This window comes from Littorina saxatilis, unplaced genomic scaffold, assembly GCF_037325665.1.
Source record: "Littorina saxatilis isolate snail1 unplaced genomic scaffold, US_GU_Lsax_2.0 scaffold_194, whole genome shotgun sequence".
NCBI lineage: Eukaryota > Metazoa > Mollusca > Gastropoda > Littorinimorpha > Littorinidae > Littorina > Littorina saxatilis.
In genome coordinates, this window is record NW_027129665.1 from 21,922 (window position 1) to 38,766 (window position 16,845).

The following is a 16,845-nucleotide window of genomic DNA, read 5'->3' on the forward strand; positions in this document are numbered from 1 at the left end:
TGAATGATTTATTAGTGCGTCTGCAACATACGAGCCCCACTATTTTCGACGGGATTATTGACAAATCACCTCGGGGGCAGGTATAAAATCTTGTGTACAGTGCCAAATCATACATCATTCGAAAGAGTAAGGCCTGGTCTTTATTCTGACCACGTTTTCAACCACGAAGGTTATATCGCGACGAGGAAGTGAAATGAAATCAAAACCAAAAAGTCGATCGAAATAGAATTAAACCGGACCATATGTCGCTGATCAAAAGAAACTCGACATGAGTTTTTACGTAGGTCTTTGTCACGATGCACTGTATATCAAACCGAGCCCGCAGCTGACTTCGCGAAGCCTTTTTACCTTAAATTCATTGCCAAAGCTTCGTGCAGCGAACTTCGTAAAGTTGACTTTGTCCAATTGATATCAGGCTTCAGAAAGGCGATTCATGATTGTTCTACATATTTATTTTAAGAGATATCATTTCTTGATTGGCCTTCTTACAGCGTACAAGATTGTAACATTAACAACCTGATGGCAATGATGCACTTGAGGAGTTTAACATGAAGTATAGTTCACGGATGAAGATGGCAAAATAGAAAATTAGGGGGAAAAAAGACGGCGGGGTCAAGGGGTGGCGCCTCTGTTGGGGTTGCACCTTGACATTTTTATTATATTTTGACAAAATTTGAAGCCACTGCATGCAAGAAAAAGCAACAACAACAACAACAACTACAACAACAACAACAAACACAGAACTAAAACAATTAAATTTAAAAAACCCCATATCTTTAAGTTTTCATCTGGCTTTTTTCCCTGTCAAAATCTGGATTCTTAGTTTCTTTGTTCTTATCCAGAATCTATCTAATTTATTTACAGTACCCAAAACACTGCAAAGCATACGATTACCTGATGTGACATCATCGAGGTCAGGGGGCAGGGTGGTGGCAAAGTGGTTAGAACCTTCACAGGAAACGTTCACTCTGGCATTTGCCGCTGAAGGAACACAGGATTCATGTTATCAGAATTGAAACGAATGACGCTCCCACAGATCTGACTATTTTGCGCGTTATCTCTGTATTTTGAAACAAGAGTAATATGCATATTCATTTTGACAAAACTGCAACCTTCAGAACTGTTCTAGACGAGAATGAGAATGTATTTGCTATCAAGGTAGAGCCTTCCCTGCCTATGTATTCTTGACACAGAGAGCCTGTACCCCCCACCCCGACCCCTCCCACCCTCCCCCCATTACCATCCTCAATGTAGCAAACGGACAGACAAACAGACAGACAACAACAACACAAAATATATTTTTTAAACTAGGCAGGCAGACAAACAGAGAGACATACGTACACTGTCATGGCGACCCCAAAAACACCCAATAACAACGAAAAAAGAAAGAAAGAAAGAAAGAAAGATACAAACAAACAAACAAAGAAACTCAGAACAAAACAGACAGATCGCAGGACCATCGAACTGAACGATGCACATTTCCGACCCACGAGGGACGCCTCCACCAACCTTTTATGGTCAGAATTTGCAACGCCTGGTGGACACCATTCGCAAATTTCACAACAAGGGTTTTACTTGCTTTCACGGGTTCTGGCTTGGGGAAAGGCTCAATGCGGTTTAGATCAATGAACTTCCAAGCAGGCTTCGCCAGCACCGTGATGCGAGAAGTATCGGTGCTGTTTTTGTCGTAGAGATTGACAGCGGTCAGGTCAAAGTCTTGAGATACAGCCGATGAGACAACGCACTTGCACATAAACACTGAAGGTTGGGTTGATTCCGGGGGGAGTGTTGCCGCCATCTTCCAGTGACGACGGAGTGTGATGTTCTGAACGTTGGTTTCCAGCCAGTAGCACGGGTCGTGGTGCACGCCTGGGAGGAATATTGAAACCGTCTGAATATCTCCACGGTCAATTTGTGTACAGCGGAGATGGACCTTGTGTGTAGAATACTCTAGACTCTTAAGTAACTTATCGGTAGCGTATCATATAAAAAAAGAAGTATTTCCTGCTTGAAACGGTACGTTGTGTGTGTGTGTGTGTGTGTGTGTGTGTTTACTATTTTGATAGTTAACATTGTTTGTGTGAAAGTTCCACGTAGCGAAATTGTTTTAACAACTCGGTTGGGCCATGACAGTTAAAATGTTTCTCTTCATAAAATAAAATTCTTGTAGACATCGATCCTAAGGAAATCATTACCATAATGGTGAGCGTGATGTATTAATAGTCTTACCCCCTACGCATTCTGATTCTGCGTCGAAGTTGAACCCAGCGCATTGAAGATTCGAGACTTGACGGGGAGTTTTCGGTAAGCAGACATCATAGACTTGCAACAAGTCGGTGCTATTTAGAGGTTGTGGGCCCGAGTGATGTGAGTCATCATACACTGCCCTGGTGATGATGGTGTGGTCCGCGTCACATGTTTGTGTGTCTTCTGCGCCGGTGCTGAGCTGACCTGTAGAGGAAAAAAACATATCAACCCGGTTCCTTTATAAGCGTATTATAACTTGATAACTTGACGGCAATTTTGGTAATAAGATGCGTAATGATGCACTGGCCTCCTCGAGGCTGGGAGGGGTAGCATTGTGGTTAGTGACCCGGAACGAACAAAAGGAAAGAGGGAACGCTGACTTAGCCCGCAACATTATGTGCAGAGACGTGAGAGACAAAGGCACCCAATATTGAACTCGGCACATGATTGCCAGAAGAGGAACATAATTGACCTTTTGAATGTTTTTTTTTTAAACAAAACACTGACCTCGGAAAACGTAACAAAGCATGCAGTCATTGGTTTAATTTTCTTGCAGGTGCATTACTATGGGGTGAAATGGCTGTTTCCTCGAACCAGTGCCTTGTGCCTGTGTAGGCACCGAGGCTGTTAAAAACTTCGAAACCAAAGTAACCCGGCTCCACCTAAACCAGTCTACCGATATATGCGCTTACACAATCGAGCACCCCGACTGCCCAGCCCCCACATAAATGACGTCCACCATCACCTGACACCTACTTGACACTTTTTCCGAGCTGGTTAACAAGCTTGTGTCAAAAAGTGCGCTTTACATAATTGCAAAAATATGGTATGCTTGTTTGAAACAATAATGAAATGGCTAAAAAACACAAAAAATAACAAAAATCACAACAACAAAAGCCCCCCCCCCCCCACACACACACACAACATTAGCACATGGTAATTAAATCCTAAAATTGATTAGTAACTGGTAACTTAAATGCTTTCATTGACAGATTTTTCCTGTGAGTTTTTATTGAAAACGAGATGCATCTGTTAATAAAGATTTAGTGTTAAAAAGACAAAATCATTGACAATACAAGACATCGTGAAAAAAAAACAAGGTTCGTTCATGCAACAAGGCTTATAAAAAAAAGATAAAATGACAAGATCAACAAAACATATCCAAGAAGATTCTTTTTTGTTGTTGTAACAGATGTTTTTACAACCACGAACAATCTTCCTGCACAGCAAATTAGCACACTGCTACAGCTAGTTCAAGTACAACTGCTACTACAATGAAAAAAACTACCAATACTACGACTACTCACAGATGTACCCAGCAAATAACAAGAGCAAAGTCATTCTCAAGGCAGTATTGTAAGCCATCGTGATCAACCTGGGGTTAAACGATAACGGAGATGCTACTTTCACGGCTGAATTCTCCAGATTAATGTAACTGAAGCAAACTTGAAACAGCCTTCGATAACTGACAAGGAAGACATTGTATTTACGGGGAGAGGAGTAAATGGTGTTAGCCTAAATCATGCTGCGTGAACATTTAAATTAAGTAAATCTGGCTTGGTGTGTGTGTGTGTGTGTGTGCGTGTGTGTAAAAAGTGTGTCTGTGTGTGTTTGTGCGTCGGTGTGTGTGTGTGTGTGTGTGTGTGTGTGTGTGTGTTGGGTGTGTGTGTGTGTGTGTGTGTGTGTGTGTGTGTGTGTGTGTGTGTGTGTGTGTGTTCATACATAATTAAAAACAAAATCTTCAATTTCCTTGTGTAGTGTATAACAATTAACAAATGTGTTTCGGCCTTTAATTCTTTGTCACTTTTTGTAGTCTTAGTTTTTGGATGACACATAGAGCAGCGTCGCGCCGCGAACAGCGTTTGAAGACTAACACAAAAAGAGATATACTATGTAAACTGCTGATTGCATTTAACAGAAATGAGAAGTTTAACAAATAAGGCAGCAAAGTGTGTGTACAAGTATATATATCTAAGTGTGATTTCTGCACGCATGAGCATTTTTTGACTAAAATGTGACTTTGCGTGTGTGTGTGTGTGTGTGTGTGTGTGTGTGTGTGTGTGTGTGTGTGTGTGTGTGTATGTTTGTGTGTGGGCCTAATTCAACTTTGCATTTTCTTATCTAGTTCAACAAGCAGCAAATAGTTTCTCTCCATTTTCTCTGTTTTCGTCACTGCAGGCGCGTTAGTTGGTAGCTAGGCTGTACACTACTAGCTGTTCTGAGAATTATTTGTAAGTGAGAGTGCTGTGCTGAAAAGGTTTATTATCTTGTTTATTATCATCGCAAATATGTTTAATTACAGTAGTTCCTGAAATGTCGTAGTTTCTCATGAAATACAAGTAGCACACGAAAGAACGAACGAACGTACACCAGACCTGCAGACAAAATGTATTGATCAATACTGAGAGCAGCCAAACACGACAAGTGTTGAATGCTGGTGATACTGTTAATGTCAGCACACAGAGAGACTGCATGGTTTTGCTGACACCGAGAATGAGTACACTGTTACCCAGACCACGGTCAGATCTGCACAGCGTCTTGAAAACTTCAACCAAACCCGCCGCCCCCCCCCCCCCCCCAAAAAAAAAGGGTTCATTTAAGCCAGATCTATTAAGACAACGACTGTCAGGATATAACCTTGGCCTATTCACGGGTCATTGTGTGTGTTTGTGTATGTGTGTGTGTGTGTGTCATCTGACAGTTTTGGTTTTGAATTTGCTTTAAAATATATTTTTAAACGCTTATTCTTGCCGAAGACCACTTTGCAGCATGTTGTAATTTTGGGGTCGGCCCGCTATTGCGCGGGTCCGCTATTGCGCGAGTCTGCTATTGCGGGGATTAGGGTTAGGGTTAGGGTTAGACCCGCGCAATAGCGGCCCCGCGCAATAGTGGACCCGCGCAATAGCGGCCCAGCCCCGTAATTTTACACAATTTCAAAAGATCTCTATTGAGCTTGTATCGAACCGCAACATGTGAAGATGATACCAAGGCATCATTGCGGTACCACAGATTAATCGGGGTCATGCCAATACGTCCCAGTACCATTGTGTCTCAGTACCATTGCGTCCCCAAAAAATGCCGTCTCATTGCGTCCCATTAAGCAATCCCATTGGGTCCCAATACCATTGGGTCCCAGTGCCATTGCGTCCCGTACCATTGCGTCCCAACAAAATTGCGTGTCGATAGGTCCCAAGAAAATTGCATCTCGATACGTCCCATAAAGGAATCCCATTACGTCCCCGTACCATTACGTCCCAACACAATTGTTACTTGAGCAATGCTTGAACGCTGCGGTGGGCAGTGTGTGTGTGTGTGTGTGTGTGTGTGTGTGTGTGTGTGTGTGTGTCTGTGTCTGTGTCTGTGTGTCTGTGTGTGTGTGGCATGGATATTGTACGACAGAGTAGGTCAGCGAAAGGATGAAAATGAACAGTGGATTTTATAAGTACGGAGTATCTTACCTTATATTATCCGAGTAATTTCAAGCTTCAAGATTGCATAAATTTACGTAGCAATAATGTTGAAGCCTGTATATGCACTTACTTGACACGTTTATGTTTTTCTCTTTTCTATTGTGTTTTGTAAAAAAAAAAGAAAAGTTGTTGTTGTCGTTGTTGGTTGTTGTTGTTGATGTTGATGATGATGATGATGACGACGACGAGATGATGATAATGATGATGATTGTGGAGATGATGATAATGATGATGATCGTGGAGAAGAAAAGAAGAACAGCTGGTTGAAGGCCTTTATAATGTTCCTTTTTTTTTTAGGCGTGTGTTACTTACAGTACCTGTTTATGTAAAGTAACATAACAGTTTCTCGCCCAATAATATTTAATTCAAGTGTCTTCGATTTATGAATCCAAAAGGAATTTTGATCGCAGGAGGGTTGCAGAGTAATATGTTAAATGTTAAACATGTACATACGAACCAGGATTTTACCAGAATATGCAGTTGTTGATTTTTAAAGATACGGTTGTGTTTGTTCAGTTATTAAACAGGAAGAAAAGTGAAATGATTTGTTATTGAAACATCGTCCCATGTAGAACTAGTCTATGTCACTCATCGTGCATGTATGTATATTCTTGCGCGCGCACGCGTGTGTGTGTTTGTGTGTGTGTGTGTGTGTGTGTGTGTGTGTGTGTGTGTTATGTACGTATGTATGTAGGTGTCTGTGTCTACATTTGTGCGTGTTTGGGTTTCGCTATCTGTGTGTCTCGGTGTCTATGTGCTGAAAGTTCGATGACTGGACAGTCAGTCTAGCTTTTCTCAGAAACGGGTTTAAACATCGTCTACTCAGTAAATAAGCCTACAGTCATGTCATGCTCGATTACATACAGTGGAATACAAAGCGGTGTGCTGTACTGTTTCAGTATTTTTCTTTGTGTCGAGCACCGCTAAAGCATATATTAATTTTACACTTCGGTTTAAGTTAGCGTGCTTCAGTTCATTTTAAAAGAAAGAACATGGTTACCTCAGAAAACCTGTAAGGAAAGCAAGGAGCGCCTCAAAACAAACAAACTGACATGCAATATCCTTTACAGTTTCTGATTATATCGTGAAGGATTTTTTTTCTCCCATGATCAAACAGTTATTTATTTATTTATTTATTTTTATTTTTTTTCCACTTCACCTCATCTCGACTAACCGGTACACATCTTTTTATTTTATTTTTATTTGTGAAATACTGCTATGTACCGACACAATTTTTATTACAAATCGTGTTGAACGCGTTTTGTAATAAAAATTGTGTAATCCGAACACGATTTGTATCAATTTATTACAAAACGCACTTTTATTACAAAACGTGTCGCTACACTGCTACAGTAACATCTCAGAAATTAAATTCACTATTATTGGGACCTAATGGTACGGGGACGCAATGGCACGTAATTGTATTGGGACGCAATGGTACTGGGACCCAATGGTATTGGGACGCAATGGTACTGGGACGCAATGGTACTGGGACGTAATGGTACTGGGACGTAATGGTACTGGGACGTAATGGTATTGGGACGTATTGACATGTTCCCGATTAAACAAACAGACTGATTAGCTTTGACTTTGACAATCCACGTTTCACAGGAAGCTCAAAACCACTCATCAGTTGGAACTGTCGCCTTTTGACCTTGTTCTTAATTTTTTTAATTTTTTTTCACCGAGCCTTGTTATGCATGAAAACTCGTTAAAATGACGACAACACGCCATACTCGCGTGGTTTGAGTGGACGTTAAACTCCAATAGTGAAGTCTCGGCTGGCCGAGACTAAGCTTATAGATAATGAACTGTTCAACCAAGACAATGAGCTGCCTCTTTGACCAATCAATGCATGCCATTTGTACTCTTGCGTCACACGCCGGTCTGCCTGTCGTCTGCGAACCAAAACGTTCCGCCGCTGCTTTTCGCAAATGATGGGACATAAGCTTGGTGGCTGTGAATTTTAAGCGACACATCGAACGAGGTCGAAGGTGGGGTTTCCTAATGGGATGATGCTGTTCAGTCCTTGAACCGTGTTTGCTGCTGTCAAGGCTAAGGTAAAATCGCTGATCAAAGTCAAGGCGAGTATAGATCTACATTCTATTTTTCGACTTTTTGATTCTTTTACCTAGGCCTACAGTTTTTGTCTGCGTCTCGAGATCTAACGGTTTCGCTTGGGTGCGATCAAAGATAGAGCATGACCGGAATGCTATGTTTTGTACAAGTTATTCTTTCAAACCCCGCAAATAATATCATAATATGATTCTTCCAGTCAGCATTAAGCTTAAAGCTTACTTAAATAGAGCTTAAACAATGACCACGAGTTGATTACTGGAAAATAAATCACGAGTGGGTATTTGCAGCCGCTTGGTAATTCACGAGTGTGCGGAGCACACGAGTGAATTACCAAGCGGCTGCAAATACCCACGAGTGGTTTATTTTCCAGTAATCAACGAGTTGTCGTCATTGTTTAAGCTATTTATACAACGAACAACACGGGTCGAACATGCAGTCATGCAGACGACATTTTGTACGCAATTTCATTTCAGCCTAATCACTCAGAGTGTCAAATGCGCGTCATTCAAATAGTCCCTATTCTTTTACTTTATTCTTAGTCTCCGACTCGTCGGCATTATACTTGTCTGGTCTAAATATCGGACCCCATTGCTACGATTAAAACACAATAGCGTTTATATAGCTATTCTGACATTACATTCTGTGTTAAAATCATGTTTTTGTCAGCAACAAGGACCAGAATGGTCCATGTCGTTGATAGCAGACGACGGTTCCCTTTCCGCATGAAGCCACGGAAATAACCGAACATTGAAAAACCAACGGACATGTATTACGGAGAAAACTCGGGATAACCGGATGTTTAGCATTACGTCAATATGCTAGGAATCATATGACGTCATGACGTATCGTGCTTGCCTACGTAGATTGTATATGTTCGAAAGTCTGACTTCTGTTGTGAATTCGCGTGGTGAAGACTGCGGTAAATCTGTAGATGATAAGAGAACAAGGATTGTCTCAGAAGAAACGACTAAATGTTTCAGACCGGTAACTTCATTTCAACATTGCACTATATAATGGACGTTCTATGTGACAGGAGAGTTTGCTGATTTTGTGTTAAACATTGGAGAGATCGTCTGCTAGAATCAGAGATAGGTCGCTTCAGATTGCAGCTTCTGGAAATTTGCAAGGTTTGTTGCCTGTTAAAGAACTGGATTTTGCACGTACTGTAAGCAACAACAAAAACACACACAAAGCAAATGGCATCGTCTGTCGACTAGTCACAGAAACAAACCTGGCGAGGTATGCGTGTACTTCATACACGTCAGCCATTGTTGTTACAGTATTGAGTCAACGTTGTACGTATTCTTCCGCAACAGGGTCCAATCGTCTGGGTTTCAAATGTTCTAAAAATAAATTCTAGTGTTGATTATTTTTTAGCCCTCTTTATTCTTACTTCGAATAATCCACGTGTGATTTTTGGTGTAATCAAAGTAGTTCGTTCTAATTTCTCACTTGTCTAAAAATAATCAACTAGATTTAATCCACCCCTCGGTTGCATTGCAGGAGTTGTATAAGTTAAGCTTATCGATGATGCAGTTCTTGAGCAAAGGTTCCACTTGTTTCTTTCCGATTTTGCATTCAATCAATCAATGGCGATTCTGTCTAAACTTTCAAGGCACAGGTTACAAAATGCTAACAAACAAATGCACGGTACTAGCAAAGAAAGACTAATAACACAGAAGCTTGTTGAATGCGACTCACGTTTTGACGTGTAAGCTTCAAAATATCCCTATACCTTCAAAGCAGACGACAAGCAGACATCTTCATTTTCTTTCAAAGAAGAATACACCAGTTAACAGTTTCGGCGTTTACATGGAACGAAGAAGGAAAGCGGAAGAGGAAGACGTACAAACATACTCGCAAAAAACGATCTGCGCACGCGTTCAAATCAACGGGGGAAAAAAGAAAAATCGCGTGTTTGTGTGCCCGATGTAATCCTTAGAACCTTTTTTACACTCTTTCTTCGAACACTCAAAAGCAACTTCAGGGCTGAAAGACAGCAAAATTGCACTTTCTGCCGACTGAATGTACGCTTTCTCAAATCAACAGGAACAGGAAGAAGAAGAAAAAACTCTCGAAAAAACGATCTGCGGATGCGCATTTTCTCAAACACAGGAAAACGGAAGAGCAAGAATTAAAGGCATATGTACGCGCTCCCGTGTTTACAAAGTGTAGTTTGCCCATAATCGATGTCAAACGCACCATAAGACCATGTAATGACGATATGTCGCAATGTGCGGACCATATACATGCATTACAGCTTGTTCTGGCCTCTGAAAAAGTGAGGATGTCAACAAAGACGCGGAGTTATTTCCCTTGCGTCAACGTTACCTCTGTTGGCAAATCTATAAATAGGACGATCTAGATCAAAATGAAAATTCAAATATCTCAACATTTAAGGGGTCCTAGACTACAATATTTTGCAGGGCACTTAATTTAGCATGTCTCCAGCTGTTGGTAAAGCAATTAGCGTGTATAGTCATCGAGTTAATATGCCTTTAAGAAGCAAAAGTGCTCGTAGAAAAAGATGTGCGCATGTGCGAATCTAAAATGGCCGCGGAACTGTTAATACACCAGTTAACAGTTCCGCGGCCATTTTAGATCTCGCACATGCGCACTTCTTTTATCGCGAGCAGATTCGACCCATTTCCTTTTCCGGGTGATGCGCATATATCGTTTTTCGGCATGTTTATGTCTTTTTGACTCACATGCGAAGCAAAAGTGAGTCTATGTACTCACCCGAGTCGTCCGTCCGTCCGTCCGTCCGTCCGTCCGTCCGTCCGTCCGGACGTCCGTCCGTCCGTCCGGAAAACTTTAACGTTGGATATTTCTTGGACACTATTCAGTCTATCAGTACCAAATTTGGCAAGATGGTGTATGATGACAAGGCCCCAAAAAACATACATAGCATCTTGACCTTGCTTCAAGGTCAAGGTCGCAGGGGCCATAAATGTTGCCTAAAAAACAGCTATTTTTCATATTTTTCCCATTTTCTCTGAAGTTTTTGAGATTCAATACCTCACCTATATATGATATATAGGGCAAAGTAAGCCCCATCTTTTGATACCAGTTTGGTTTACCTTGCTTCAAGGTCAAGGTCACAGGAGCTCTTCAAAGTTGGATTGTATACATATTTTGAAGTGACCTTGACCCTGAACTATGGAAGATAACTGTTTCAAACTTAAAAATTATGTGGGGCACATGTTATGCTTTCATCATGAGACACATTCGGTCACATATGATCAAGGTCAAGGTCACTTTGACCCTTATGAAATGTGACCAAAATAAGGTAGTGAACCACTAAAAGTGACCATATCTCATGGTAGAAAGAGCCAATAAGCACCATTGTACTTCCTATGTCTTGAATTAACAGCTTTGTGTTGCATGACCTTGGATGACCTGGTCAAGGTCACATGTATTTTGGTAGGAAAAATGTGTAAAGCATGTGAGTCGTATGGGCTTTGCCCTTCTTGTTCCTTTTCCGGTTGATTTCACCGCATGCGCAGATCGTGTTATTCGCCCACGTTTCTACGCAAGGGACACTACTCCGGCGCACTACTCCACCCGTTGAAAGGGGGAAACATTTTCTTCAGTACAAGTAGTCTTTATGAATAAACAATTAACAAGAAGGACGTTGTAAATTTATTCAATGCAGATAAAATAAGAAATATGTTTGACGAACTTGTTCTGTTCTTATTCACATGACAAAATATGTGAAGATCGAGAGATGTTATTAAAAAACCGTGTTCCAGGCAACTCGCAAACAGATAACCGCTGTGTATTTCAACGCAAAGGAAACATGACACACTACTATTTGGTATACCTTTTTGCATTCATTGCACTTTCCCCAATAAATTCGGCTCACATCAGTCGTACTAAAAGTTTGTCAAAACACAACACACAGGCGATAACAAATGCCCACCTGAATGGTGGTTCGCAACCACACACTAACGACCGTCGAGCACGTAATGAATTTTACAATCTTCCGAGCACCATTTTTTAAGTCCCTTACTCCCATTACTGCAACCAATAACACAGCATGTTGACGCCATGGCTAATTTGGATGTAACGTGAGGCTTTTGTTATAACGTAGAGGAAAACACACCGTCCCGTTCAATTGCTTCCATCACGTTGAGCAGACGATGCAGCGGTTGCTCGTCGACATTTCTCGTCCAACCAGAATCGCTTTGGGTATCGCGTGAGTTTTCCTTCTTTGTACCATGTAAGTGCCGAAACTGTTAACTGGTGTATCGGTGTATGTTTTTTTCTTTAAAGTCTTGCAAGACTAAAACATACTACGATATGCTTAATTTTCTTTCATGTTCAGGGGCCAGTTTCATAAGCCAGAAACACAGTTGACCAACTGCAGTTGTCCGAGAGAACCACAGTAATCCGACGTTATCGGGTTTCACGAACAAAATTTCAGTCGGCCGACTGCGGGTCGTCTCACCGGAAGTCGGCCAAACACGGTGATGCTCTCCCCCCAACACATTTAGGAACCTACGCTAACATGATGGCGCGAGCTTCCATTCAAATTTAGCTTAGGCAACGAAGGTTCGATGACGTCATCCAATAGTCACATCCACAGAAGGAAATGTACAAAGGCTGAACGTAGGCCATTTTAGCTCGACTTATTAGACAGATAGGCTTGAGGAGAATGATAATAACAAAGTTATTACCAGAATGCAGACCTCAATGATCGTAAGAACGCACAATTTATTGTTTTCTGATGGTTATAACCGGAAGTTTCTTTCGATAATGGGGCAGACAACTCCCGTAAACCCTTCGAGGCTTACTTCCCTTCTTTGTTGTCGTTAATGGCAGCGGAGACTTACCATTTTGCTCTTCGGCCATGCCATATGCCGCTCTTCAGACAAATCTGCTTCAGTTGTTTGTCTCCATCTAAATAACTATGCCACTTGAATTTAGCGGAGAAACATTTCATTTTGGCGAAGTGACGGCAGGCTGACGTCCGCTCGATAGCTGCATGTGAACGTAAGTAACAGCTGTTCGTCAGCCAGTGAAACTAACGACAATAGAAGGGAAGTAAGCCTCGAAGGGTTTACGGGAGTTGTCTGCCCCATTATCGAAAGCAACTTCCGGTTATAACCATCAGAAAACAATAAATTGTGCGTTCTTACGATCATTGAGGTCTGCATTCTGGTAATAACTTTGTTATTATCATTCTCCTCAAGCCTATCTGTCTAATAAGTCGAGCTAAAATGGGCTACGTTCAGCCTTTGTACATTTCCTTCTGTGGATGTGACTATTGGATGACGTCATCGAACCTTCGTTGCCTAAGCTAGATTTGAATGGAAGCTCGCGCCATCATGTTAGCGTAGGTTCCTAAATGCCCCCAACACTGTGTTCGGCCATACGTCGGTCTATGGTTCGGCTTACTGCGGTAAACCAAAAATAAATGTAATTATCCGCACAGTCAATGGCAGAATGCTCACACTGTTTTGGATTGTGAGCCAAACCTTGTGATTGTTCTTCGAAATCTATCTATCATGACGCAGTAATCCAGGAGACAAGTCAGGGTTATAATAATAATAATAATAATAATACGAATATTTATAACGCGCACATATCTCACCAACAGGCGACTCAAGGCGCACATACACTCGTTCACACACACGGAGACTTAAAGTCACTAGCACACACACACCATCAAACATTAAAATATGTACAGTTATTCAGGGTGGGATGGGGTGGGCAGTGTAGAATGCATGGATTATTTGGAAAAAAGGAATGTCTTGAGTGCAGATTTGAATGATTCGAGGGACTGTTGTTGACGGAGGGGGAGAGGTAGTGTGTTCCATTGGCTAGGTGCTTGGAAAGAAAATGAGCGTTGACCTGCTGTTTTGAGTTTGGTGTGGGGGATGTTGAGCTTGAGGGAGTCGGCAGATGATCTGAGTGTTCGTGAAGGGACATAGAGAGAAAGAGAGTCGGAGAGATAGGCAGGGGCGAGACCATGGAGGCATTTGTAGGTGAGAGTGTTGATTTTGTAGGTGATACGGGCAGGAACGGGCAACCAGTGGAGCTGATTTAGGAGGGGGGTGATATGATCTCTCTTTTTCTTTCGTAGGACAAGACGGGCAGAGCTATTTTGAATGCGTTGGAGACGAGAGATAGAAGAAGAGGGAAGACCCGCCAAGAGAGAGTTGCAATAGTCAAGACGTGAGAGAATGGTGGAAGTGGCTAGTTTGGCGGTAGCATCTGTGGTGAGGTACTTGCGGATAGTGGCGATGCGGCGGAGTTGGAAGTAGCAGGTGCGAGAGACAGAAGAGATGTGTTGTTTCATGGAAAGGGTGTTGTCTAGAGTGACTCCGAGGTTTTTGACAGCAGAAGACAGAGGGACAGAAGAGTCAGAGAGTTGAAGAGAGTCGAAGTTATGTCTTGAAGACGTCACATTATGGCGTAAGAGGGTTAGACGTCACGCGAAGGAATTACTGAAAGTCGGTCATTGTTATTTTGAGCGGGCCGAGACTAGTTTTTTCTTCGAAATCGGCCATTCGAGTCCACGTGCGACTGAGCAAACGGAAGTGGTAATGTTACTAAATTTAGCCCTCGACTTGGCCATTCGGATTACGTACTGTACAGTCGGTCGACTGCGGTTGTCCGCGGGTGACAGTGATTCGCTCATGAAACGCGCTTTTCGGTGACCCGGCGATCAACCACAGTCGATCGACTGGGCGACTGTCAGTCGGTTCACTGCTATCTTATGAAACTGGCCCCAGGGGTGCTTCGCAGCAAGAAGTGAATGCCTCTCTGGACACGTCTGGTCAGTCAAAACGCACGCAGAACACAGTGCTTGGTTCTAAATTATTGTGTCCCCGATCCAGGCAAAATACAAATTGTCCTGCGCCATCATGGGAGCTTTTGTGGAACCGCAATATTTATTTGGATGTAGGAAAGTAGATACAAGATACATTTCTGATAATAAAAAAACACCTTTTTGAATGTAAGTTCAAAAGCTGGGTCCAGACTGATGGTAATGCTAATGTACACGATGATCACAACGAGGTACATGTACTGTAGCACCACTCTACACGCGAAGGGAGTTGCCATAATGCGCCGCGCATACTTGTTTTGTCGCCTGCTGCGAATCTGGCTCTGGTGCTTGACATGGACTCCAATCGTCGCTTCATTAAATGACAAAAATACACAGTAAGCTTCAAAATATTCCTAAAAAAACGCCACGTAAACTGAAAGAGGAAAGAAAACTGAATCCGTCTCGCATAGCCTAACAGGTTGATGGGACGTTCAAAACCAACCACCACAATTGGTCGGCCAATGTAAACTGAAAGAGGAAAGAAACCCGAATCCGTCTCGCATAGCCTAACAGGTTGATGGCACGTTCAAAACCAACAACCACAATTGGTCGGCCAATGTAAACTGAAAGAGGAAAGAAACCCGAATCCGTCTCGCATAGCCTAACAGGTTGATGGCACGTTCAAAACCAACAACCACAATTGGTCGGCCAATGTAAACTGAAAGAGGAAAGAAACCCGAATCCGTCTCGCATAGCCTAACAGGTTGATGGGACGTTCAAAACCAACAACCACAATTGGTCGGCCAATGTAAACTGAAAGAGGAAAGAAACCCGAATCCGTCTCGCATAGCCTAACAGGTTGATGGGACGTTCAAAACCAACAACCACAATTGGTCGGCCTAAACTGATTTGTTTTGAATCACAGTGAGTCAGATGTTTGATTTTTGCACTGTTCTTCCTCCTTCGATTTCACACGCCCTTCCGCACAGTCTGCAACTGGAAATCCTCTTCTTTCCCTATCTCCTACCCTACTTCGGTAATGTCCCCTATTCCCTACTCCCTTCAATTTCATCTCCCCATGCCCTACTTTTCTTCGTCTCTCTCTCTTTCGTCTCCATCCCTGTTATCTTCGTCTCCCTCACTTTCTTCTTCGCCCAACCCTTCCATCTTTATTTCCACACTTTCCTCCAGCCTCCTCAATTCCTCTCTTATCGCCTCTATCTTCCTTCCCCACTGCTTGAGGTATTCCCTTCCCTTACCCACTGCTTGAGGTATTCCCTTCCCTTACCCACTGCTTGAGGTATTCCCTTCCCTTCCCCACTGCTTGAGGTATTCCCTTCCCTTCCCCACTGCTTGAGGTATTCCCTTCCCTTCCCCACTGCTTGAGGTATTCCCTTCCGATCCCTTCCCCACTGCTTGAGGTATTCCCTTCCCTTCCCCACTGCTTGAGGTATTCCCTTCCCTTACCCACTGTTTGAGGTATTCCCTTCCCTTACCCACTGCTTGAGGTATTCCCTTCCCTCGGGCAACGATTTGGGAACACACAACACAGGCATCTGGTTTGTCTGCGTGCCTCTCTCTTCCGTGTCATCCACCGGAATTTCTTCCGCTTCCACCCCTAATTTCCTCAAAAATTCCTGATTTTCTTTACCCCCCCCACCTTTCTCTCAACTTCCCCCCATTCCATCTCCATCAAACCATCAGGGATACCACCCCCGTTTTGATGTTGTTGCTGATAATGTCTTCTTGAGCCTGTCCAGCTCCTCCCCTGCCATTTGCATCCATCTTGCCAACAGTAGAACCCTTTGTTTTCCATGCTGCAATTTATGTTATGAAAACGTTAATAAGCTAAATTCAAATTTGTGTTACTTTCACGTTTCTATATTATATATGGCTTCAAATCATCCTTGTAAACTATCACCACGTTTCCCCCCTTTTCTATTTTCACTGAAATTTGCCCACATCACATATAATTAATATAATACCATATCATTAATATTGTAACGAAATGACGAAAGCTGTTTGCTCTCACTGATTGTTAATTGTGTGTGTGAATGTTAATGAAGATGAAGAATAAAACAGACACAAATTGTTCCGGGTTTCAAGATTCAGATTTAATCATCTGAATGAATTCGTATCGAATCTCAATGTATTAATCATTCGTTCACATGTAAAATAGGAATGACACACAGTAAATCTGCTCCGGCCTATCTTCTCTCTGATTTCTCTTTTCCCCGTTTCCTCCTGTAGACTCCAATTTCTCCTGTAGACTAG

The 16,845-nt window shown here is 42.4% G+C and overlaps 1 protein-coding gene across 1 annotated transcript; it reads right to left on the reverse strand.

The window, feature by feature from the left end:
- Positions 1-508: 508 nt before the first annotated feature.
- Positions 509-3,747, reverse strand: LOC138957891 (uncharacterized). The gene is made up of 5 exons (XM_070328927.1): positions 3,555-3,747; positions 2,230-2,451; positions 1,510-1,869; positions 868-981; positions 509-516 (listed from the first exon to the last, which is right to left on the reverse strand). Exons 1-5 carry the CDS (start codon positions 3,610-3,612, stop codon positions 509-511), a joined length of 762 nt encoding a protein of 253 aa, XP_070185028.1. The 5' UTR covers positions 3,613-3,747.
- Between the last annotated feature and the right edge of the window lie 13,098 nt (positions 3,748-16,845).

Excerpts from the sequence above, each read along its gene's own strand:
- LOC138957891 (XM_070328927.1), bottom strand. The coding sequence starts at position 3,612 with ATGGCTTACAATACTGCCTTGAGAATGACTTTGCTCTTGTTATTTGCT. Across the intron at positions 2,452-3,554 it reads GTTATTTGCTGGGTACATCT|GTCAGCTCAGCACCGGCGCA; the intron begins GTGAGTAGTCGT and ends TTTCCTCTACAG. Across the intron at positions 1,870-2,229 it reads AGAATCAGAATGCGTAGGGG|GCGTGCACCACGACCCGTGC; the intron begins GTAAGACTATTA and ends TATTCCTCCCAG.